At 45.6% G+C, this 24,815-nt stretch overlaps 1 protein-coding gene across 2 annotated transcripts in view; it reads right to left on the bottom strand.

Moving 5' to 3' along the window:
* Window positions 1-24,815, bottom strand: part of LOC119452870 (uncharacterized) — a 42,084-nt gene that overhangs the window by 6,823 nt on the left and 10,446 nt on the right. The window contains exons 2-3 of one of the 2 annotated variants that reach the window (XM_049660358.1): window positions 10,405-10,604; window positions 7,307-7,364 (exon numbers count right to left, since the gene is read on the bottom strand). In XM_049660358.1, the coding sequence (XP_049516315.1) occupies window positions 7,307-7,364; window positions 10,405-10,604 (258 nt within the window). Of the gene's footprint in view, window positions 1-7,306; window positions 7,414-10,404; window positions 10,605-24,815 lie in introns of those variants that run through there. The other variant, XR_005192149.2, reaches the window with a different exon arrangement.

Here is a 24,815-nt window from a genome sequence, read left to right as displayed (position 1 = left end):
ATACTAGCGCAGAACATGAACCAATAGTCTCAGAATTTTTAAAAATGAATGAGGAGCAAATAACAGAGATCGCAAACAACATAGAGAAGAAAATTGATAATTTTCCTACAGCAGTCTGGGAATATAGGGAACTGGTGGACGTTATGCAGCATGAAATAAGGCGGACACGGCAAAACAATTGTTGGGATTCGCAAGAGGAAACCACGTAAGTGGTGGAACAAGGACATAAAACAAGCTATAGAAGAGCGTAAAGAGGCATCTAGGGCTCATCGAGAAGCCAAAAAGTTGGGATTACAAGAAGAAGAGGTGCTCCTTAGATGGAATACATACCGAGAAAAGAAAAGGGTTGCGAGTGAGCTCGTGCAAAAGAAAATTAAATGCGCAAGTGAACGTTGGGTGCATAACATTCACAAAAGAGACAAAAGCGCTCCAAAAAGATTCTGAAACCATATAAAAGCACTTGGAGCTCCAACTAAAAACTCGCAAACGGCTATAAGGGATGAAGACGGTAACATCTACGAAGGAGATGATGCGATGCGGTACATCACAGACGTTATTAGGGATAACTTCGGCACGAGAAAAAGCGTAGTTCAGAGAACAGATCCAGCAACAGCAGAGAGGCCAGAGATCAAAATTTAGCATAGAAAGCTTTTATTGGAAAAAGGCAGCAGAAAATGTCCCTTACAACACGGCAGCAGGACCCGATGAAATCACAATACAGCTAATCAAAAACCTCGGTCCAAAAAGCAAGGCACTGCTAATGCCATAGAGCAAGTGATTAAAACAAAGAAAATTCCCGTTGGATGGCGTGAAAGCAAGATGAATCTCATCTACAAAGGCAAAGGAGATAAGGATAAGACGAGCTCGTAAAGGCCAGTTACAGTAACGTCGGTGATATATAGAATGGCAATACAAGCCATAAAATTAGAACTGTCGAAGTGGGTGGAGAAAAACGATGTATTGGGGGAACTACAGAATGGGTTCAGGCCAGGCAGACGCTTAGAAGACAATATGTTTGTACTAACTCAGTGCATAGAGATTTCAGTAGCTCAGAAAAGACCTTTATGGATAGCATTTCTAGATATTAAAGGAGCTTATGACAACGTAGACAGGGAATTGTGGATATTCTTCAATACGAAGGCATAGATGACGATTTAGTGGAGCTGCTGAGGGAGATATATAGAGACAACCAAGTACAAGTGGTATGGGAAGGTAGAAAAGGAAATGAAATGGTGGGAATTCACCAAGGATTGACGCAAAGATGCCCTCTGTCACCATTGTTGTTCACGCTTTACGTCAAGGGTATAGAAAGACGACTGGAAAACAGCGAATTAGGTTTTGATTTACCCTACATGCGTAATGGACAAATGGTGCAACAGAAGGTGCCCGGACTTATGTACGCAGACGACACTGTGCTCCTAGCGGACAATAAAAAAGATTTACAGATACTTGCGAATATCTGTGGGAATGCAGCGACAAATCTAGGCCTTAAGTTTAGCACAGAGAAATCAGGAATTATGATCTTTAATGAACACAAGAGTAACTTCGTGGTGTCAATTCAACAGCAAGTAATACCCATAGTGAAGCAATATAAGTACCTCGGCGTACACATAAACGAAGGAAAGAATTACTCAAACAACCATCAAGATAATCTGAAAATAAAGGAGAAGCGGAATGCAGCAATAATGAAACACAGAGCACTGTGGGGCCACAATAAGTATGAGGTGGTGCGTGGAATCTGGAAAGGAGTAATGGTGCCAGCACTAACATTCGCAAATGCCATTATAGGCTTAAAGAACCAAAGATCAGTAGGCCGGTTGGCTTTGGGAGCCCACGGTAATACCACAAATGAGGCAGTGCAGGGTGACATGGGTTGGGCCTCTTTTGAAGTTAAAGAAGCACAGAGCAAAATTAGTTTTGAGAAAGGCTCTGGAACCTGGATGAAATTAAATGGGCGGCTAAAGTGCACAAGTATCTCTACATGAAAAGCGTAGACACAGAATGGAGGAAGAGGTCAAGGAAGTTGGCAACCAAGTACAGGATAATCGAAACTGCAAATAGACAACCAGGAGTCATCAGAAAGAAAGTGAGAGAAATAGAGACCGTGAATTGGATGCAAAGAATGGAAACAAAAAGGACAATGGAGATTTACAAGAATGAGAAGAAATAAATTAGAAGGGAAAATCTGTACGATAACACAAAGGGCAGTGCCTTGCTATTTGAGGCTCGAGCCCGTTGCCTAAGGACGAAAACATATCGGAACAAATATTCGAAACTAGATGAGACATGTGCATGCTGTAGTAAAGATCCAGAAACCACTCAGCACATCCTGATGGAATGCGACGGGATCCACCCAGCGAGAACCGTAGGTAACTCCCAGAAGCGCTTGGTTTCAAAGTAGAGGGAAACATAAACAGATCAGCCGTAGAGATCAGCAAGAGACGATTGGAGTACTGGTGGAAAAAAAGCAGGGAAAAGATGGATACACAAGGTAAATTTTTGAAAAAGAAAAATAATAATGAGAGGTATACAAAAATGCTAGATAAAGAACATGTATAGTATACTTGATTAAATCGAGCAGGCTAGGTGACTATTTGTCGCCGCCCCGTTTCGAAGGGGATGCCAATAAATCATCATCATCATCATCATGCTCCGCGTACATGCGCTTGCCTTCGCGCTCGCACGATCGTTTTCCCGCGCATTTTGTTCGGTGCTCTGTCAGTGTCGTTCAGTATGAAGTAATTTGTGGGCTCCGCGCCCAAAAGGACACTAATAAAGTTCTTAATCCATCCATCCTGAAGACCGTCGTACAGCCTTTAGTACGCGTGGCCACAGCCAAGACTTGGCGCCGTTCATTGCACATCGGTATATAACTGCTGTGTGATGGTGTATTGCTGTCTTCCGTATTACAAGTCCCGTTCCGGGAAAACAGCCGGTGTTTCTTTTCACCAGTTCCCAAGCAATGAGTTTCTAGCCCGAGTTTCTAGCGCTTTTGGACAAGATATTTGGACAAGATAGCATCAACTAATAAAGGGGAATTATGAGATGGACATAACAAAACTCGTAGCCTTCTCCTCCGGATGCGCTACTCGGCAAATACATAATTTCACTATAACTCCTTTTTCTCACGCAGCAATTCTTTTAAGTATTCTTTTTTTCCGCGCACAGTAGTGGACTGGAACCAGCTAAAAAAATAACGTCGTCTCTGCACCAACATGAACTTCTTTTTTATCATGCATGTCTACAGTGACATTATTTTGTTTGTGCCATGTTTGCAGTGACAGTGTTTTACTTCTTTAGAGTAACGTTGCGTGTGCCCAACCTGTACGCTTTGTATTTATTCAAATAATTAACAGTTTTCTTTATTAACGTGTGCATTTTCTGTACATACCAATGTGTTCGTTATGCTTGTACCACCCTGCTAAAATCACCGCATGGTGATTGCAGTATTTATAAAATCAATATAAATAAGTAGCGTTTTTTTTTTCGATAAAGCCTCCGAACACTTGCCACGCAGGAATGTACTAGAAGTACTCGAAAGAGCAGTGCAGCCCTATTTACAACGCGCTCCCATCTTGAGTTGCCCTGAAGGTGTTGACGACAGTCATGCGATACAATCCGCAAATCTAATTACCGAGAAGTTTCTGAGAATACTTGTAAATCAGTCAAACCAACTGACTGAAGAAAACGACAAGCCTTCGGCCTATGTACACAAGTCGCCAAGGAAACACTTCAGATTGTAATTGTGAATAAGACATTTGTGAGCTACTCTGCCCGCAAGTTTTCGCCTGAAAGTATGGCAACCATTGTAAGTGCATACGAGCAATAAATATTTATTTTCATTCCTCAAAATGCATTTGATGGCGGAGAGCTGTTCTCCCGGCGCATGCAGCCCCAGTGAACTTAAAGAAGCTCGATGTATTAATACAGTTACACTGCATCCATTGATAAGAAGCCTAGATGAACCATTTACGAGTCCTCTACAATTAGGCGACTTGTTCTTCAATGCACGGTGAGGTAAGAAGCGCGCCCGACTAGGGTGGCTAGGATGGCGACACAGCAAACAGATTTTTAATCACACGCAAACCTCACAACCAAAAACCTCAAACTAAAAATCAAGCATAGTAAAGCATATCGAACAAATACAAGAACAACTTAAGGCTCAATACACTAAACAAGTTCTAATTTCCGCCTACGCATGTATGTAGCGTGTAATCCTTCAAAGCCAGGCAACCCTGTATTATCGCTGAGACGCACGCCTGAAACTATACCTGAAACGCTACAAAGAGTCACCTCGCTGCACTCGTCGTTGAACGTGTGTTCCGGCTTGTCAGCTCTTTTTCCCCAGCAGTTGGTGCTCTCGTTGATGCTGTAGTCGCCTTGCCATCGTCGCGTCGTCTCTTTTATCGGTGGTCAGCTTGTCGGTACTTCGTCGGTGATGAGCTCGTCAGTAATTCTTCAGTGACGGCGCTCGGCGTTGCTTAGGCCCACCTGGATAGGCCTAGCGTCGGGATGCGTCGCAACTTCTTCATGAGTGCCGACGTGGCGTCCCGCGGAGAATCGAACATGCCGGTCTGCCGCGGAAGAGGGATCCTCTCTGGGGTGCCCAGTCCTGCCGTGAGAGGCTGCAGCCAGTCCAGGAGCCTCGCTCAAACTTGCCGAGGTCGACGGCCACACCTTGGACGGCCAACGTCACGGACTCAGCCAGACCCCCCCAAGTCTCCTGTCGCCAGAGCGGAGCTGGTGCTGCGACCTTCCTGGCCTGGAGCCACGTCGATAATCCACGGACAGCGCCATTCATCCCCCGATTACGCCTCGTCTCACGCGCCTCGAGAGTCTCACGCGCCTCGAGAGCTCGTGCCGTTCCGAGCACCGTGCTTCACGTGCTCTTCTTTTTTGCGCCGCAGGCAGTATCTTACATATGACACAGAGACGTAATTTGTTATGTGGCGGTAACATTGTTAAGTGAACAGCACATTGTGCACCATCCAATATTTCGAATGCATTGGTTACAAGGGTAATTGACAGTCTGATTCAGCGTGCAAGTACAAAAAACCAGGCGTGTAGAAAAATCGATTGGCGATTGTATTTGCAATTTTTTAACAGAATAAGCATATTTTGAGTTGCTCCATGGCAGGCGGAAGGGTAAATGCCACACACCACTCCGGTTGACCTCCAAACCCCTTCGAAGGAGGACTCAGCCATTAGAGCGGATAATTTCACTTTCTTTTCCTCACAATCCTTAGCTGTTCCTTCTATAGAGTTAGTATGCAACCTCTAGAAGAAAAGCAGGGCGAAAAAAGTGGCAGCCACAAAGGTGCCCCCTATTTTAGTAACCATAAAGATTATCAAAATATAATGCAAAAAACAAGCATTTAGACTTAACCCGTACGTATGGGTGATGAATACAGTCAATTCTATATATTTCTGAGAAAGATTCAATGGCTATTAAGACGACCTTCAGTCCCTTTCGAGATAACATAACGTGATATTGTCTTATGGCAAAATCAGAAGTCTGGAGCAAATGTTGAAATACACAACACTTCAACAGGAATACATATGGTGGAATAAAGGAAAAAGAACAAGAGGTAAAAAATCACAGTGAAACGGCACTCTAGTATAAATGTTGACCAATGCATCACGAAACAAGGAATTACCACAGATGTAAACAACAGTTACAAAAAGGTAAAAAATGTGGCCTTGAAAGCAGGAGTGCGCGAATATTGCATAATTTCGAATATCATCGCTTATATGAAAGGAAAAATTTACATCCACCCATATGCAGTATGAAGCTACAATTTTTCCTTTCATGAAGCTTCCTCCAGCTTGCGGAATTCTGTACAACTGATTTTTCGTCGATTTTTGTTTAATATTCGTATTTGGTTCGAGAACTATGTATTAGAAACAAATGGAATATATTCCTGGCTGTTCGGGACAAATCACGATTCTTAGCATTGATTTATATCTAAACTAATGTGTTTCATCTTGTGTTAAATTTTGAGGTCATTTCGTGCTGCCTGCGAAAGTTTGCTTGCAAAGTGCGCTCAGCCGCTGCACAACTAACCCTTGTGAGAAATCCAGCCTCTGAGTAGCAATGGGCATGGGTTCGCGGTGAGCTAGGGTGGACTCTTTAGCAGCACCACCCCCAGTCTGAGCTTATCGCTTGACAGGAAATGCCACGAGTGAGGGGCTGGAACAGGGTCAAGTGTCTGAGTTTATGGGCATTTGACGCTGTATAATAAGGCACAGGTTGTCCAGAGGAAATTGCTAGATTACCGCGTACTGTTATCAGCAATCGGCAATGCGTAAACTAAGCACTGCGGAACCGGGATGTCCTAATAAAGGTGTATTAAACCCTGATCCTTTGCGACCTTGCGTGGCAGCAGCGCGTGGTGCAGAGTTCTCGCCGTCTCGGGTCGCGTTGACAGCACTGCTTGAGCACCCGTTGTTTCCGTGGTGGAAAGACAGATGGTCGTTCTGAATCGTTGAAACCACTGACCTCCACTATAGTGGAGATCAGTGGTTGAAACAGACGTGACGCACGTGATGCTGCATGGGCAATTGTACAAAAAAGAGTGACGCCATCATGGCATTCGATATCGCACTGGCGCACACGCCGCGCTATGCTGTTTGTGCTTTACGCCTCCTCCGTGGAGGCGTGCCTTGAAAGTGCGTGACCATGCGTGAATTTCCTCGCGGTTACAGAAATATGCCTACAGCGGTCGCTCACTCATCTCGGATGCCGTATCATCACTGTGGTTGCACTGATGCGCGGCGCATGCAGCTGTGCACCCTGTTTGGTCGCCCTTACGTGCTTTGGTATTTAACACGCGTGTGCCCTCTATTACCCTAAATGGGTTCGAAGCGTTCGTTGTAACAGTACATCTATTTAAAAACAAGAAGTACAAAAAAACATTAGTGGTATCTGGAGGCAGTTTCAAATTGCAGAGACGAAAAATGGTAAGTGCACTGAAATGTGGTCCTTTTAACCAATAGATTGTTATGTCTCGGATCATTATAAGTGAGTTGAACTGTACGTGTGCCACAAAAGGTGTTTGCTCACGACAAAGTTACTAAAAATGCATGCTGGAGTTACTAAAAGTGCTACTGAAACTTGAGTCACTAGAGGACAAAGTGACACTGGCCCAACTTATTCAGTGTCGAGATTGACATTATGAAACATTCGAGGAGGGTTGGAAGGCATGTAGCTACAAGAATGAAGAACGGCCCACCGTGCGTACACGGTTTATGGAGAGCACCTCACGAAGGAGCACAAGAAGGAAGTCGGTAAAGAATTCGCACTCACGTACATTTCCAACGATGACGTGTGACACTCCTTGCAGTTCGAGGCAGCAGGATGCCCACTGTACAGGCGAATATACGTCAGCAGTTAGTTAGCAGCTGCTTCGTGAGGCGGACTTCCTAGCTGACGGTGTCGCTCAGCTGCAGGAATGAAAATTATCTTGTGACACACATTAACTTCAGCATTTCAATGTGAATTGGACACCAACTGCACTTCCAAAATTAGGTCAAAATTTCCAAAATTACTGCAAAATGCCCTGCATAACTCCACAGCTGGGTGTGTGATGCATAAAATGGGAATACAGTGATCAACCTTTTGCTCCGGAGTTTACAAAAAAAACAGTCTTGAAAGAATGTTTTATGAAGCAATAGTGTTTCACTGTATCAATATAATGAATTGCATACAAGCGCACAACAGCTGATATGAAATTGCAACATTAGTTGGAGGCATGACAATCCCACCTGTGCAAGACACTAGAGTGAGTGGCCTGGCATGAAGCCGAGCCGCAGTGGAAAGATTTATTTGTGCATAACCATCACCTAACTTAAACGCTGTCTGTATACATGACGGAGAGCTGCCCACAATGTGCCGCCAGCGACTTCATCAGCCAACGGCATCATTTCATCGCAACCAAACTGCCTAGGTCAGTAGTTCTAACCAGTGCGCCTTGCATGGCAAGCGGCAGCCAGAGACATAATTTGCTATGTGGCGGTAACAGTGTTAAGTGAATGGCACATTGTGCACCATCCAATATTTCGTTTGCCATGGTTACGGGGGTAATTGACAGAGTCTGATTCAGCGTGCAAGTACAAAAAACCAGGCGTGTGGAAAAATCGATTAGCGATTGTATTTTCAATTTTTTGACAACAGAATAAGCATATTTTGAGTTGCTTCATGGCAGGCGGAAGGGTAAATGCCACACACCACTCCGCTTGACCACCGAACCCCTTCGAAGGAGGACTTGGCCATTAGAGCGGATAATTTCATTTTCTTTTCCTCACAATCCTTAGCTGTTCCTTCTATAGAGTTAGTATACTACCTTTAGAAGAAAAGCAGGACGACAAAAGTGGCAACCACAAAGGTACGTCTTATTTTAGTAACTATAAAGACAACCAAAATATTATGCAAAAAACAAGCATTTAGACGAAGCCCGTCGCATGGGTGATGAGAAGTTCATTCTATAGAGTTCTGAGAAAGATCCAATGGGTATTGGTAAAATTACGGTGCATGAATGAGTACGAAAGAGCAGCAGCCATGAACGTCTTGTGTACGTATGCTCTCTGGTGGAATAAACTGCATACTACAATGTTCCCATGCTGCATCATGGGTTACGACTAGGAGTGTGCGAATACCAAGCTTACAATTTCGAAGAGAATGGAAATAATAAACCAAGTGTCAGTCGAATACGAATACTATTGGTTCTTAATGGAATTTTTTACCAACCAAAGGTACGAAGAACAATATTTCAGTTTATTGCACAGCAAATGATCTACAGGAAAATTATACTGCCTACTCAACAAAATTCTCTAGTACTACACTTTTGCTTGCCAGTACCACGTCTGCAGTTATTTAATGTTGTCATGAATGAAGAAACGCATATTTTTGCAAGTATAACCCACACCAAACATTCAACATATTTATCAGTAAAGTCGGGGTGTGGGTTATAGGCAAATTTCGCCTTACGGCATGGCCTAAGCAGCGCGGCCACGATGGTGGTCATCGTATCGTGGCTGAAGTGTTAAAACTTCACTTGAACTATGTAGATGTGCGTGATAAAACCATAATCAGATCATGAGGCATGCCGTAGTAATGGACTCCAGGTTAATTTGACCCCCGGGGTTCTTTATTGTGTACCTAAAAGTAATTACACCAGCGTTCTTGTATTTTGACCCCGTCGTGATGATGCTGCCGCAGTCGGGGTCGAAGCCGCCACCTCAAGAAACGCCATATATAGCCGCACAGCTGCATTGGCGGTCAGAAGTGTTGATTTGATGTGTAGTCTCTTCTGTGGTCTAGTGTTGCCTAGACGCTTTGTAATGTACCTTTAACTTAGATTTATCCAGCTTGTTCGCAACCGCTGTCGTGTGCAGTACTAGCGTTTCCTTGCCTTCTGAGGTCGCCTGTTCCTTCTCCCGCCCTCCCCCTATGTATGCGGACTGTGCCCGAAGAGTAGCAAGGTTGCTATCCACTCATTTCATGATTGCGTCGGTCATATACCCCATGCTCTGCTCCATCAAACTACCTTTCTCTTCTCTAACACTATACCTCCCCTCTGGGCTGTTGCATGTAAGTACAAAGCACTGCAGCTACTGCAATGCTTCATCTTCTGATGCACCACCCGACCTGACGGGCAAGACAGCTGCAGCAGAAGCAGCAGTGGAAAAGTAGAAGGAAGAGGTGAAGGAACGTTCACTTAAATACATTAACTAATCTCTTCTTCCCACTCGAGAGTCACCCGCTTTTCCATGGAGAATGCTGCAATCCTTCTTGGCTGGGTGTCCACGATATTGCACCTAGAGCTTGCTCTCCACGAATGTAGTTGTCAAAGAAAAACTGCAGAACTTGTGTGGTTGTCCCAGATCTTGTCTCGCCACAGATCAACACCACACGGTTACGGTTGATGTTACTCGCAATTTCTACCCTGCAGCGTGAAATGATAACATGACCACGCTCTTTTAAATTCCGTTCGATGTGCAGCTGAACGTTGTTATAATAACAATGAAGTTTCATGTGAGATACAAATACCTTTATTATACAGCTAAACCTTCATATAACAAACTTTAATATAATAATATTTCTCAATATAACGAAGTATATAACTTCCTATACGTCGTCCATATCACACCATGCATTTTGAACCGCAATATAATAAAATGTTTGTATGGAGGTAAAGCTCGATATAAAGAACTTTTATACAGTAGACTTCTGTTAATTCAACTCCGGTTAATTTCATTTTTTGGTTAATTTAATCGTGACCGAAGGCTCCGGTTGGCGTCAATGCATTTATATTCTCTTTTGGAAACAGTCGGTGAAGCAGTAAGGTTATTGAATGAGTCTGCTGCAGGCGTTCAGTATTTTTGCTGGAAAGCAACTAGTTTTACCTCGCGTGTAGCCTCGAAAGGCAGTTGCCGCGTTGTCTGTGTCACTGTTGCACTCAGCCTTGGTGTAGTTCAGCATCGTCAACAAACATGGCAGCGTGTCACGCGGGTGGATGTGTGAAGAAGCCACTGCGTCACACTCGACGAATTGGCGAATCATGCTTGCGGCAGCTTCTGCTCCAGGCGCGCTCGGCTCCTCCGAACTGGGTTGACAACACGTGATAATAACTACCACTGCTTTAGAAACGCACATTCGTCAAGCAAGGCTTAGCGGAACGCTGCAGCTCTTCCGGTGAAACATTTTCGCCTTTATTATAAGTAAACTGCGCCTTCCGAATTATAACAATGACGCTTTTATCTTCCATTCGGAAATGATGAAAGACAGATAATGGCTGCTCAGTTGTCGGGTTCAATTCTTGTGCTTTCTTACCACGCATATTTGCTAAGAAATATCCGGAATATACGTCGTAATGTTCGTTCTTCAGAACCATCTTCCGTGTAGCAATATCTAACCTAATTTATCCTAATGACACTGAAAAGGTTTGTAGATGATCAAAAAATTATTTTCTGCACACCAGAAATTGCTACTTACCATTCTGTTTCAAACTTGATCTTATAGCGTGAGCGTAAAGTGCTCACGATTGGGTAATATATGTTAGGACTTCTTTCATATGTTTTGGTCATTCAGGCATGATTTCAACCCAGGTAATAAAGAAAGGTACAAAAAATAAAATGCTTCTAGCACAATACGTCCCCCATGCACTGTGATCACTGTATCGTATACAATGTGCTTACTTGTGCTACTTTCCGGTACTACAATTTCCAGCATCTTGGTTGTATGTTCAATTCTGGCGTTATTTCATGAACCTGGAATTCATTTTTAGATTCCCCCTGTTTTCTATGAGACTCAGTACGTGCGGTGTCGGAAAAGGTTTCGAGTATGCGAAGAATAGTCTCAAAGCCTGCCTTTTTTAATCGTTCGTTTGTCTTTTATTGCTACGCCATTTATATGGCAGCAGAAACCAGCGGTATCGTATACACAAAGGAGCACCAATTGCGCCAGTATTAGAAATCATACCAATATTTTCCTGTGCACTGTACAAAGTTCGGTAAACATTTTTCTGTTACCTCGGCTCGTACATGAAGGTATATAAATGCAATAACTCTAAAGCATAGATTGGAATCCTTCCGGAAGCACTGCCTTTGAACTAACTCGTGTGGTCTGGCTGTCATGAGACTTCAGCTGTGGAATGAATGCTTAACAATACAAGGCACGAAGAGACGCAGAGATATTTTTTGCGCTATATTCAAGCGTAGAAGATACAAGCCTCCCAATTTGCGGACGGGTTCTATTTGTCGCATATCGCGTTCTTCTCTCCTTCTCTAGGCTTTTCTTTTTGGAAAAGGACAAAAATAATTCCATTTTTGGCGGCCTTTATCTTCCTTCCGCCAAAGTAGTGCTGATACGAGAGATTGCCGAATTCGCACAAGTTCACTCGAAGCGCTCAATCATAACTACCTGCTCTGCCTTGGGACATCATGATCAAGTGACGAAATTTGCTACTTTTACGGCACATAGCTGAATTCTACCAATCTATGGAGCCCTAATGTTGAAATGAGGCGTATACTTGCAATCCGAGATCTCGCTTCTGCGTGCATTGGAATCGCTTTCCTTCCGACAGTGTTTCCATTTATGATAACACATTATGTAAACCTACCTTAGCTAACATTGTACAATAAAGTATCGCTTACCATGCTTTGTAACAATATAGTGCACTACGCTTTCTCTCTACCCACTGCCCTCTGGAATGCTTCGGCCCTGAGCGTAAATAAATAAAGTGCTTCTATTAGGGCATGTATCCAAAACGGATAACATTGCTCTGTGAATTTGTAGCTTATGACAAACTGTTCAAATATTTGCGATAATCTTGCAATAGCAAACACACAAATTAGTGGTGCTTACCAGAGTGGTGCACAAGATATCAATTCTGCCACCTTTAGGTGTCAAAATAGCTACAATTTACAGAGTTTTGCTATCAGTTTTATTTCGCACTTTCACTTCGAAGGTATTTTCTGCAATTTAACATGGTTTAGTCTAATCAAGAATCCCCTACAAGTCAGTGGGGAGGTTGTAACGTTATCATTTATCTGCAGCAAGCAATTCGGTCCATTAGATATAAAGCGAAATTATATCTCATTATAAATCTACCGAGGTCTAATTATCCTCTTAGAAAATGGGGATTTCAGCAGAGCCACAGCATGGATTCCTCCAAGCAAATAAATGTGGGTAGCATGAACCAGCTGCATATCGTCGTGAAGTTGGCGAGGCACATCACTCAAGCAGCGGCAAAGCGTCAACGAGAAGAGGCACATCAAGGTTAACGTTAAAAGAATTTAGGCGTGGCAAAAGCACAACATGCGCAGAAGTTGCGTATACATCCTGCGAATATTATTTTTATTTATTTATTTATTTATTTATTTATTTATTTATTTATTTATTTATTTCAATAGCCTTAAGGCCCTAGTGGGCATTACATAGGGGAGATTGCAGGTGAGTACATAAATATAATATATAAACGATATAAATTGAAGACAAGAATACTTACAACAAAACAAGAAAAAAGAAACAGCAAGTTAACTTGAACTAAATTTTTAAAGCATGATTTGAAATAATCATGCATGCATAGTATGAGAGGCTTCTTAAGACCAGATGAGCGCAGCGACTAAGAATGGGAGATATTGATTTAAGAGGAGATCACGAATTGGCATAACAATCATGTAAGTATTGAACACCGCGCTACGGCGGAACATGAATACAACTGTGCAATGTGTATGGTTATGGACGCATTTCTCTTTCTTTGTTTAATAAGAGAAAATCACTATCATCATCAAAAGTCAAAACGGTATTTTGTTGAACAATACATATATATTCAAGTAGAAGTTTATTATGATGCAATGTGCGAAAGCTCGCCCATATTAACCGTGTTACTACGCAAGCCCGGCAGAATAAAACTCCCCATGGCTGTTGATTGGTATTGCTACAGCTATTCCTCCTTCGTTGGACTCTGTACAAACAATTTAAAGGCTATTTTTTTCTTCACCAAACGAAACAAGCCGTAAGGTTCCTTTTTGAAGTTAAATTATTTCGGCCTTTGTACTCAGTTGCCCGCCTCGTTGCCTTAGCGACTGTGGTGTTTCATTGGTAAGCTCCAGGTCGTGGGATCAAACCCCGGACGGAATACAAGAACGGCGGTGTCCCATGCATTAGGGGCACGTTAATGATCCCCTGGTGGTCAAAAAAATTAGTAGCACCCCCTACGGCGTGCCTCGTAATCAAATCGTTGTTCAGGCACGAAAAGCTCAAGAAGTCAATTCAACTGAGATTCGGCACGGTAAAATCCCCCCACGCCTCCCTCTTTATACATAGAAGAATGAAATCAAATACCTGTGTATCATCAGCGAGCGCCCGGTACCCCTCGATACGACCATCTTGTGGCGGACTCCTTGGACGGTGCTTGGTGTTTGCATGGTGTTGCATGAGACAGGGTGTCCCTGACGCCTACCATAACGAGCAGGCCGCACTCGGCCTTCGGGAACAGACTACTCCGATCTCCTACGCAGCTGTCGGAGGCGCGTTCGTCGCCCTAGTTCTATGGCCAAGTTGCCGGACCGGTAGGACACGTAGTCTTTGGCCCCCTCTGGACTTGTGCCGAGTAACATTGAGGAACGCGTCTTGGTGGCTGGTTACTTCCGAGAAAGTGGATGCGCAGCCGTGAAGCAGACGGTTAACTGCGATGTCTCCGGCTTCATCGATGCCCATGGCTGGTACTTGGCCGATGCCGTTTCTTTCCGCGATGCTGCGTAGTGGGCCCGCACAGGTTGGCTAGCGTTCTAAAGCGCGAGCAAGATTTTTCTATGCCACGTGAGCCTGGCGGGTCAGCGCGCGAGCGCGTGGCTTCCGTCTCGTTCTTCTTTTAGGTGGGAGGCACGTTATGCGCTGGGGCTGTCGGCGTCTCCTGTCGTTGTCGTCGTCGTCGTTACGGTAAGCAAGTGGCTCGTGTTCGCGCTCAGCACTCGCCGAGCGCGTGCCGAGCGTCCCGCGTTCGTCGTCGTCTTCCGGAGCTGGCTGCGTTGCCGCTCATCATTCCAGCGTAGAATTTCACTTCTCTTCTGTCGTCGTAATGGGGAGGCCGCGTTTACGGGGTTATGCGAAATTGATTAACGCAGCATGAGCCCATTAGCGGTATATCACTGCATGCTTCGCACGTCCCTAGGACTCACGTTAGTGGATCGGCATTTCGCTCAATGGGTCATTTCACACTTACGCATAAAATTTAACTCGGTGCTCTAACCGAGCCTACGACTTAACTCGTGTTAACTGTAATAAATAATAAAATATACAGCACGAAAGGCGTCCATAATGGCCAAATTGCTGAGAGAGTTAAAGAAAAAAATTATGGTTTCGCTATTACTTACTGGTAAAAGACATGAAGCTTGTCCCAATATAATACGAGTGACGTTCTTTCTCATTTCATGTTTGCTTTCTCAGAATGTGACTATTTCTATATTTGCTTATCTCCCAATGTTTCTTTAAAACAGATTTTCTAGCTGCAGGTATATATATCATCATCATCATTATCATTATCAGCCTACTTTTTCCTCTACTCCGTTCTGAGCTTGGTGTAGCAACCTGCTCTCCCATGTCTCCTGGGGTCTTACTCTAAAACACCTTTGATGCTGCGAAGGAAGCTGGGGAATAAAGCATCCCAGACACAGAACGAGATGACCCAACTTTTTCATTTATAATCCGGTGTCTTACGACTAAAGTACGGGCCAGATATTGGATAGCAGAGTTTCCTGGGTCATTACACAGAGATCGGGATATTGTAGAGGGTCAGACAAGGAAATCGTTGGATCGCACAATGAGGGATGGTTTCATTCCCTCCCCTCAATTCTTTTCCCAAAACAGACCAATTAGCTAGTGAACATACAGGGTGTTTCACTTAAGTTTGGCCAAACTTTAAAAATATGCGAATGCTAAGTAGCTGGACAGAACCTAGGTAATGTCGTTTGCCGTCGCTTGGAGATACTCAGAAATTTTTTTACATTTCGCCTAATTATATAGTTAGTCTTATTTAACTTCTCAATTATTATACTTACATGAAAAGTGTAAATGAGAACATTGTAGAGCAACATGAAAAACTCCCGATATAGCTTTCTATTGCTCAATAAGTGCTGCATAAAGGTTTTTCCAATAGTGAAAGTAGCCCCGGAGCACAAGTAAAATTGCCGCGCGACTGGCTGCTCGTGGCACTTTGCGTGTATTCGCGCGCATCTTTCACGTCGTGATCTTTCAAAATTAATTTTTTGGTTCCTTCGAAGCTGCAAAGAAGTTGCTTAAACGCGTCCTTTCTGTGACATATGTAGAGCAGCAAACAATATTTCTTGGGAAAATCATCATAACTTTTAGCCTTAGAAAAGGCAGTCAACCTTAACGCGTAAAAATACGTTATCTCTGTTTATTAAATAAAACACTTGATATCTAACGGGTGAAGCGAAGTGTGGAAACATGTCGGTATTGGAGGAAGCCGGCCAGCTGCTTGGGTGCAAGAAAGAGGTAAACACACAAAACAAAAACAGCAACAAAGTGACCTGAAGTTATCCCCCCAGCCACAAGTTAACAAACATACAGGTTGAAACATGCGAATTCTTGCTGAAATTATCAACGATTGTGAACGGTCGGCAACGATCTCGATTCACTCGAGCTGACGTGGCCAGGTTTATCACTAAACATTCCGCGCGAACGTGATAATTCATTTAAATTAAATTTTCGAGTTATAGGTGCCAAAATCGCAATCTTATGAAGAGTCTCGCCTTAGCCGGGTACTCCGGATAAATTTTTCCCACCTAAATTTTTCCCACGTTCTTTTAACACGCGCCCAATGCATCGTGCACCAGGAAGATTGCACTCCAACGGCGTCGAAATTTGGTGCCGCGGCAGGGATCGCAGGTCAGCAGAGCAACGGCACTGTGGTAAAGCGTTATAAAAATTCCGATTTTGGAAGGACTTTCCTGCCATTTTATGAGATGCCGCTGTAGTTGAAGTCGATAAATACCGGGGAATATTTCAATGCAAGCAGTATGTTCATTGCATACTGTTTTTTTTTCTTTCTGCACAAAAAAGATGTCTTCAAGTTTTGAACGTTTAAACTATATCTCCCACACTTGTAACTTGGAACGTAATTCGGAACGTGTACGTCAAAACGTCGGGTACAACACGGACCGGGTGAGAACCACATTGCAGATGACAAATTGAGAGCCGTGACAATTGCAGACCAACTTCGCTAAAACAAACAGATATATCCAGTTGTCAGCCATGAGAAAGTGGACACAGGAACGCTCATCACTAATATCGAGTACGTAATCCTCATTATCTCGCGCTCTGATATCTAGAAATATCGGTCAAGTCGAAATTTTTTCCAGCAGTGGTGTTAACCCAAGCATTCGTGAACCCTTATTTTTGAAAAGTTCTTGCGGCGAGCTCCGAATATTTAGAAATCCCAACTTCGTACATACCAGGGGAAAGCCAATGGGGCAGCGTCGGCAGCGTCGCTTGCACTCGCTTTTCACCCGGTGGCAGCTTGCTAGCTGAGCCAGACGCTCCGCCAGGCCGCACTCCCCCGCTTCTCTTTAACCTTGTTTCTATCACCGCTCGAGCACTCTTGCTCAGCTGCTTGCTGCCACTATGTTGTGGGCTCACACAGCAGCTGACAGCTGAAGTCCCGTTTTATTGCGATAGCAATTATATGGACACTCCAAGCGGATTTTTGCCGTCGGCGTCGTTGTCGCCGTGAGGTTCCGTAAAAAGTCCAACACGGCGGTCAAATCGTCGCCGCGCGCCGAATGCGTCAAAATGACGGGGAGCGAACGCAAGGCGTAGAGCAAACGCGACTTCTTCCATCGCGCAAAATGCCGTGGGGGGAGGGGAGGCGACGTTTACCTGCGGCACCAAATGCGTATTTATATAAAAACGTTGCGAGGCGAGAAGGTGGTAAAGACGTACGATGCTGCTCGGCGAGTGTCCCGTTCTGTTCTCACAGAAAACCTCTGAGCCGCCGCCAGAGGCACCGGCAAGTCACCAACGCCGCGCGCGTTCGGTGCGAACGCGGGAAAAACGCCGACGGCTCGACAACAGTTCTGCGCGTTGCTGGTGCTGCTACATGTCCAAGTTTATACAGCTGATAAAACTAGTATCCTTACTCCGTATAGTATAGCTATCTACTAATCTGCTATCACCATTGATACTTCGCCCTTCGGGTGAAACCGCGACATTTTTTTTTCTTTTCGATTAGGATGCTGTCAGTGACTCATCAATGTGGTCACAGTGTAATAATCGTGACCTTGAGTGAGATTATCGGCACTTTTGAGCGGATGCGATCAGCCCGCCCGTTACTATACTCCATCTCACGAGCTGTTGTCAGCACTGCCGAAGGTACGAGGCATAAATAGGCCATATCCTTGAGCAGCGGGAGTAACTGGCCGATTATTGGCTACGCTAGTGTGTTATTTTTGCTCGCTACATGATACGGTATCGTCATACGCGACATGTCATGGCCTTTTCTCATGCACGTCGTATACGGAGAATCGCCGGTGACCGTAATAGCCACCCTAACCGTGATCACTTATACAAACATGCCAGCGCCCATACAGCGCCAACCACCCGCTTCGATCCGAATTCGCGGTTTTTATTGACTCTCCGCCATGTCAGCAAGAAATAAGGGGCAAAATCTGTCATCACTAAGTCTTATCTCAAGCTGAGGTCAAAACATTAGGTATGTTTTGTCGTCATTATTGAGACTGGCTGTTTGTTTTCACGCTGCTACTACAGACACGCCACCTAACCGTCAAACAGGTTTGATTTCTAGTTAGCAGATAGCGCCACAGCATTAGCATTGGTAATGCCTTGATGATGCGGAACGCTATAATTGTTCACTAATTCACTGCATCATTAATTTACTACCACGCTCTATCATAGTAATGGATGACGGTAGCGAGCAAACGCCAAGTATAGACGTCGAGCAGACGCTGTGCCGCAGGTGAACCTTTATGAGGGCGTTCGTCCTTAATACTTGCTAAGGAGTCTGCAAGGTAACTTACAGGGAAAGCGTACTGGTAAAGCGAAGTCCTCCTGCCGCATGCATGCACACCCAGCTTACGGTTACGGCGTCAAAACATTTTTTTGCGTCAATCATCCACCAACCATGGAGCATCTTAATGGATGGCAAGCAGACGCTGAGCAGACGACGCGGTGCGGATGAGCACATCTAGAGGAGCATTCGGCCTTCCTATTGGCTAAGAATTCGTGTAGCTTCCACAGTGCTGATAACAGCTTGTCAGATGGAGTATAGGTAAGTACAGTTGTACGACGCATCGATAGGCAGAGTTCTAAATTATGATATGGCAACATCTGTATAATTCACACAGGCTGGGAGACTTACGACCCAAATTTAAAGGGAATGTCTTTAGGAATCGTCATTATAATTGCCTACAGGAAAAAGGCGAAGTAGGGGCAATGGCGCTATTTTAATTATTCTAGGAACTGGAGCTATGCATAGCAGACATGGAAGGCGGCAACAGGACCAAGCAGTTTAGAACAGGCCCAGTAATCGCAAGCGTTTAACACAGCCAGAACTTACAAACAGCCGTTTGTGCCATTACCTTTTGCAACGCTTCTGCGGTCACAATGTTTTCTGAAACGTGGTCAGCCAAAAAAATCACCGCATATCAACGAAGTGAATGATGATGAGTGGGCGAAGCACCAGGGGATCATTCGGTTAACCGTGAATACCCCGACGCCGGCAAGCGGACCCAGAGGCGGCGAGAGCGCGGGAAGCGGCGGCAAAACGCTAGAAGCGTTCTCTACCTGATGGTGGCGCCGATGCTCGGTTCAAGCGCGACGCCGGCAAGCGGACCCAGAGGCGGCGAGAGCGCGGGAAGCGGTGGCAAAACGCCGGAAGCGTTCTCTACCTGCGGTTGGTGGCGCCGATGCTCGGTTCAAGCGCGAGCTACGCGAGCCCTCAGCTCCGGGTCCGCTTGCCGGCGTTGCCGTTTTGCTGCAGCTTCCCACGCCCTAGACTCCGGGTCCGCTTGTTGTCTGCGTCGCCGTGCTGCAGCAGCTTTGCGAGCCCTCGACTCCGCTTGCAGTTGAGCCGCCACTCTCGCCTTTTCATCCATAGTGGGCGCGCCGTTATCAAAAGTGACCGTTATCATCCATGGCTGAAGGTAGAAAGAGCGCGCGTCGGGAACGAACGCCCTTGTGCACCGCAGCACCCCTAGCGGATTCCATGCAAACCAGAGCTACAGACGAGAGAGAAAGATATCGCGCGTCGGGCACGAACGCCCTTGTGCACCGCAGCGCCCCTAGCGGTCTCCATGCAAACCAGAGCTACGGACAACGGACAACGAGGGAGGGACAAGGCTCGGCCCTAAGGTGCTTCGCCTCTGAAAGAACTCTGACTGGGTGTGCCTTGCCCGGAATCATGATGACAGGCTCATCGCCGAAGTACTCCCAAAACATGTCCGTGTTGATTGTTGCACTCATCAGAATCACCTTCTGCAGAAAAAAAAGGTGTTGGAATACACCGCTATAAAAATTCATTCAGCAATCTCTTTATTCTTAGAAGAACTTGAGAGGCTTTCGAGATAACATAAAGACGATATTGGCTTACAGAGCATATGACAAATTGCAGAACTCAGGAGCAAATGTTGAAATATGCAGTACCTCAACAGGAATACATTAGGTAGAAAAAAACAAAAAAAAAAAAACACAAGTAAAAAATCACATTGAAACGGCACTCTGGTATGATGACCAGTGCATCACGAAACAAGGAATTATCACAGATGGAAACAACGCTTAGAAGCTAACAAAAAGGTAGCCTTGAAAGCAGGAGTGCGCGAATATTCGATAATTTAGAATGTTCTCGATTATATGAAATGAAAAATTGACATCCACCCGTATGCAGCACGAAGCTGCAATTTTTCCTTTCATGAACCTTCCTCCACCTTGCAGAAATCTGCAGAACTCATTTGCCGTCGATTATATGTTTAATATTCCTATTTAGTTAGAGAACTATGTATTAGAAACAAATCGAATATATTGTAACGATGTTGAGGAACACAGGTTAAGAAAACAACGATATTTAATAAGGGCGAACCTGTGCCCACGACTTAAAGTCACTGCGGTTGTGAAGAATGCCCGGCAGTCGCGTTCTAAAACTGGCGTCCAACTGTCTTCCTTCTTCTAGAGTCCTGCCTCGTGCGCGTGGCGCATGCGAGCCGGGTCCAACCGGGTTCTCGTGCCACGAAGATCGCTGCCTGTTGCTGCTGAACAACACCACGGAACGGCGTGCACATTGTCCAATACGAACGGCGCGCAACTTGAATGTGGCCAAGTTGTCGCGGCATTATCCCCCTCCTTAACGCATCGGCCCGATGCGTGAGAAAACGCAGTGGTTCCTGTGAGTTCTCGCGCTTTTTTTTTATCTCTCGTGGTAGGGTTTCATGCGTACGATTTGTACAACTTCTGTGGGTTGCGCCGTCTTGAGCTCTCGTGTCCAGCGGATTTCACTTCGTAAGTGACGTCGCTTATACGACGAAGTATTATTGCGATAGCAATTATATGGACACTCAAAAGCAGATTTCTGCCGTCGCCGTGAGGTTCCGTATGACGTCAATGGAGATGAAATTGTCGCCGCGCGCCGCCGAACGCTGTATGTGCGAGTGAAAGGGCGCGAGGGACGCGCGCTTTCACGGGGAGTGAACGCACGGCGGAGAACAAACGCGCGTGCTGCGCTGTGCTCCCTTAAGGGCTGCAGAAGTAGGCGTCTCTTTCCTCCTCTACAATCACCATATATGTAGAGTAAACGTACCTTCTTCCGACGCGCGAAAGGCTGTGGGGGAGGGGGGGGGAGGGGCAGGGAAGGGAGGCGACGTTTAGCTGCGGCACCAAGTGCCTATTTATATCAGAGGCTCCGGCAACAGCCACCGACGCCGCAATCATTTTGAGCGAACGCGGGCAAAACGCCGGCGCCGTCGACACCAGTTCTGCGTGTTGCCGGTGCTGCTGCATGTCCAAGTTCATACAGCTGATAAAGCTGCTATCATTACTCCCTATAGCTCTCTTCAAATTTGCTATCGCAATTGATGCTTCGCCTTTCAGGTGAAACTGCGACAACTTTTTCGTAAGGGCCGAAGTAACGGCAGAGAAGCTTTTCAGACAGTCCACGGCGTCGCACTGGGGTCCATACCCACACCTTGTGACCGGGCTGATAATGCGCTTCACTACGTCGCTGGTTGTACCGGCAGGAGTCTATGCGTTGTTGGCGGCGTATTCGGTACTTTGCCATCTGTCGTGCCTCCTCGGCTCTTCGCAAGAAATCATCTAGGTCAGATGAGTTATTGCTTTCTTCGTCTAACGGCAACAAAGCATCCAAAGTTGTGGTTGCTGCTCGGCCGAAAAAAAGTTCAAATGGGGCAACTCGTGTTGTTTCTTGAACTGCCGTATTATATGCGAAGGTGATGTACGGCAACATTTCGTCCCACAGCCTATGTTCAACATCGACATACATCGAAAGCATGTCAGCCAGTGTTTTGTTGAGGCGTTCAGTTAAACCGTTTGTTTGCGGGTGGTACGCCGTAGTTCTCCTGTGATCAGTATGTGTCACTTGCAACAAGCATTTCATTAGGTCCGCAGTAAAGGCTGTTCCACGATCGGTAATAACAACTGTGGGAGCGCCATGCCTGAGCACGATATTGTTGACAAAGAATTTTGCAACTTCGAGAGCCGTTGCACTGTACAGGGAATCAGTTTCTGCGTAACGGGTCAGATAGTCCGTGGCCACAACTATCCACTTTTTGCCTAAAGATGATGTTGGGAAGGGTCCAAGGAGGTCCATACCGACTTGTTGGAATGGGGCTTTTGGTGGCTCTATTGGCTGGAGGAGGCCTGCCGGTTTTACGGACGGAGTCTTGCGCCTTTGACACTCGCGAGAAGTCTTCACAAAGTGCTGTACGGATGCTAATAACTTAGGCCAGTAGTACTTGAGACGAATCCTGGCGAATGTACGGCTCACGCCCATGTGTCCAGATGAAGGTTCATCGTGACATGCATGCAAAATTTCTTCTCGCATAGCTGTGGGTACGACAAGTAAAAACTTTGTATCGCTGTTCTCGAAGTTTCTCTTGTAGAGGACACTTCCTCGCAGACAGAACGAGGATAGCCCTCCAGAGAAAACACGCGGGAGTTGAATGTCGAGTCCCTCCAGGCGCTGTACAAGTGGTAGCAATTCCGGGTCATCTCGTTGTTTTTGAGCGATTTGTGACGCGTCAACAATACCAAGGAACGGGAAATCCTCCTCTTCTGACACAGTTGTCTCGACTGGTGCGCGTGACAAACAGTCGGCATCGCTGTGTTTCCTCCCGGATCGGTATACGACAGTAATATCGTACTCTTGCAGCCTAAGGCTCCATCTTGCTAGTCGTCCGGATGGATCCTTGAGATTCGCCAGCCAGCAAAGCGAATGGTGATCACTGACTGCTCTGAATGGTCTACCATAGAGGTAGGGTCGAAATTTACATATTGCCCAAATGACTGCAAGACACTCTTTTTCGGTTGCCGAGTAGTTTGCCTCTGCTTTCGAGAGCTTACGGCTGGCATAAGCAATTACTTTCTCCTGGCCGTTCTTCCACTGCACTAGTATGGCACCGAGGCCAAGGTTACTTGCATCGGTATGAACTTCAGTGTCGGCTGTCTCATCAAAATGGGCAAGGATTGGAGAAGCTTGCAGGCGTTTCCTTAACTCGTCAAAGGCGTCTTGTTCGCTTTTCCACGTGAAAGGTACATCTTCTCTTTTTAGTATTGTAAGGGGCTCAGCAATCTTTGAAAAGTTTTCCACAAATCTTCTATAGTATGCGCATAAACCCAAGAAATGTCGCACTGACTTTTTGTCTTTGGGTTTCGGGAACCTCGCAACGGCTGCTGTCTTTTCCGGATCTGGCCGAACGCCTTCAGCACTGATGACGTGTCCGAGAAACCGAAGTTCATCGAAGCCGAATTGGAATTTTTCCGGCTTAATTGTCAAGTCTGCTGCGCGAATAGCTTCTAATACTAGTCGCAGTCGCTCTAGATGTTGGTCAAATGTTGCGGAAAATACAACCACATCATCCAAATACACTAAGCACGACTGCCATTTCAATCCAGCGAGCACAGTGTCCATCATTCGCTGGAACGTTGCAGGCGCGGAACAGAGGCCGAATGGGAGCACTTTAAATTCGTAGAGGCCGTCAGGGGTTACGAATGCTGTCTTATCGTGGTCGCGCTCATCCACCTCTATTTGCCAATAACCACTCTTGAGATCCAGGGAGGAGAAACACTTTGCACATCTGAGCCGATCTAACGTATCGTCGACACGAGGAAGGGGGTATACATCCCGCTTAGTTACGCTGTTCAATTTACGGTAGTCGACGCAGAATCGAAGTGTGTTATCTTTTTTCTTAACGAGCACTACGGGAGACGCCCATGGACTGCTGGAAGGCTGAATAACGTCATCTGAAAGCATCTCTTCCACTTGCTTCTTGATGATCTCCATTTCTTTTGGTGAAACTCGATACGGGTGCTGGCATACCGGTCTTGTGGCGTCCTCTGTTATGATTCGGTGCTTTGCAACAGACGTGCGCCGTACCATCGATGAAGTAGAGAAGCAGTCAGAAAAATCATTTATCAGGGCATGTATCTGTCTCTTTTGGGCTTCCGGGAGTCTTGGGTTGACCGTAATCGATCTGTCGGCACTGCAGGTTCCTGGCAAAGCAGTTGACGTTGTCGTTAGGCTGCATAATTCGGTCGCTACACAGAACTCGTAGAAAAAGGCAATAGCTGTTCATTGTGCGATGTGTTGGAATTCATTTCCAAAATTCGTAAGTGCGACATTTGCACGGCCATTGCTTAAGTGCACAAGACCCCGAGCCACGCAAATACCTTTGTTCAAAAAGAGCTCTATGTTTTTATCCGCTATGCCTTCACGGTAGCAAAATGTTTCATTCTCCACAAGAACCATTATACTGCAGCGTGGCGGCACAGTTACATCATCATCAACGACGCGTAGTGCAGCAAGACGTCGCTCCTCCGATTCTTCCACAGGTTTATTGTTTTGTCGAGAAAGACACACTGGGCCGACGTAGGTTAATTATGGCGCCGTTAGCTTGTAGAAAATCCATTCCCAATATAAGTTCACGTGAACATTCTGGCAGTACAATAAAGTCAGAAACATAAGTGAAGCCTTTTATCGTAAGTCTTGCGGTGCATCAGCCAAGGGGCGTAATAAGATGACCCCCTGCCGTGCGTATCTGCGGTCCAGTCC

Source organism: Dermacentor silvarum, chromosome 1 (genome assembly GCF_013339745.2).
Source record: "Dermacentor silvarum isolate Dsil-2018 chromosome 1, BIME_Dsil_1.4, whole genome shotgun sequence".
Classification (NCBI taxonomy): Eukaryota; Metazoa; Arthropoda; class Arachnida; order Ixodida; family Ixodidae; genus Dermacentor; species Dermacentor silvarum.
Note: the sequence above shows the minus strand (reverse complement) of the source record. Positions and strands in the feature narration are given on the sequence as shown.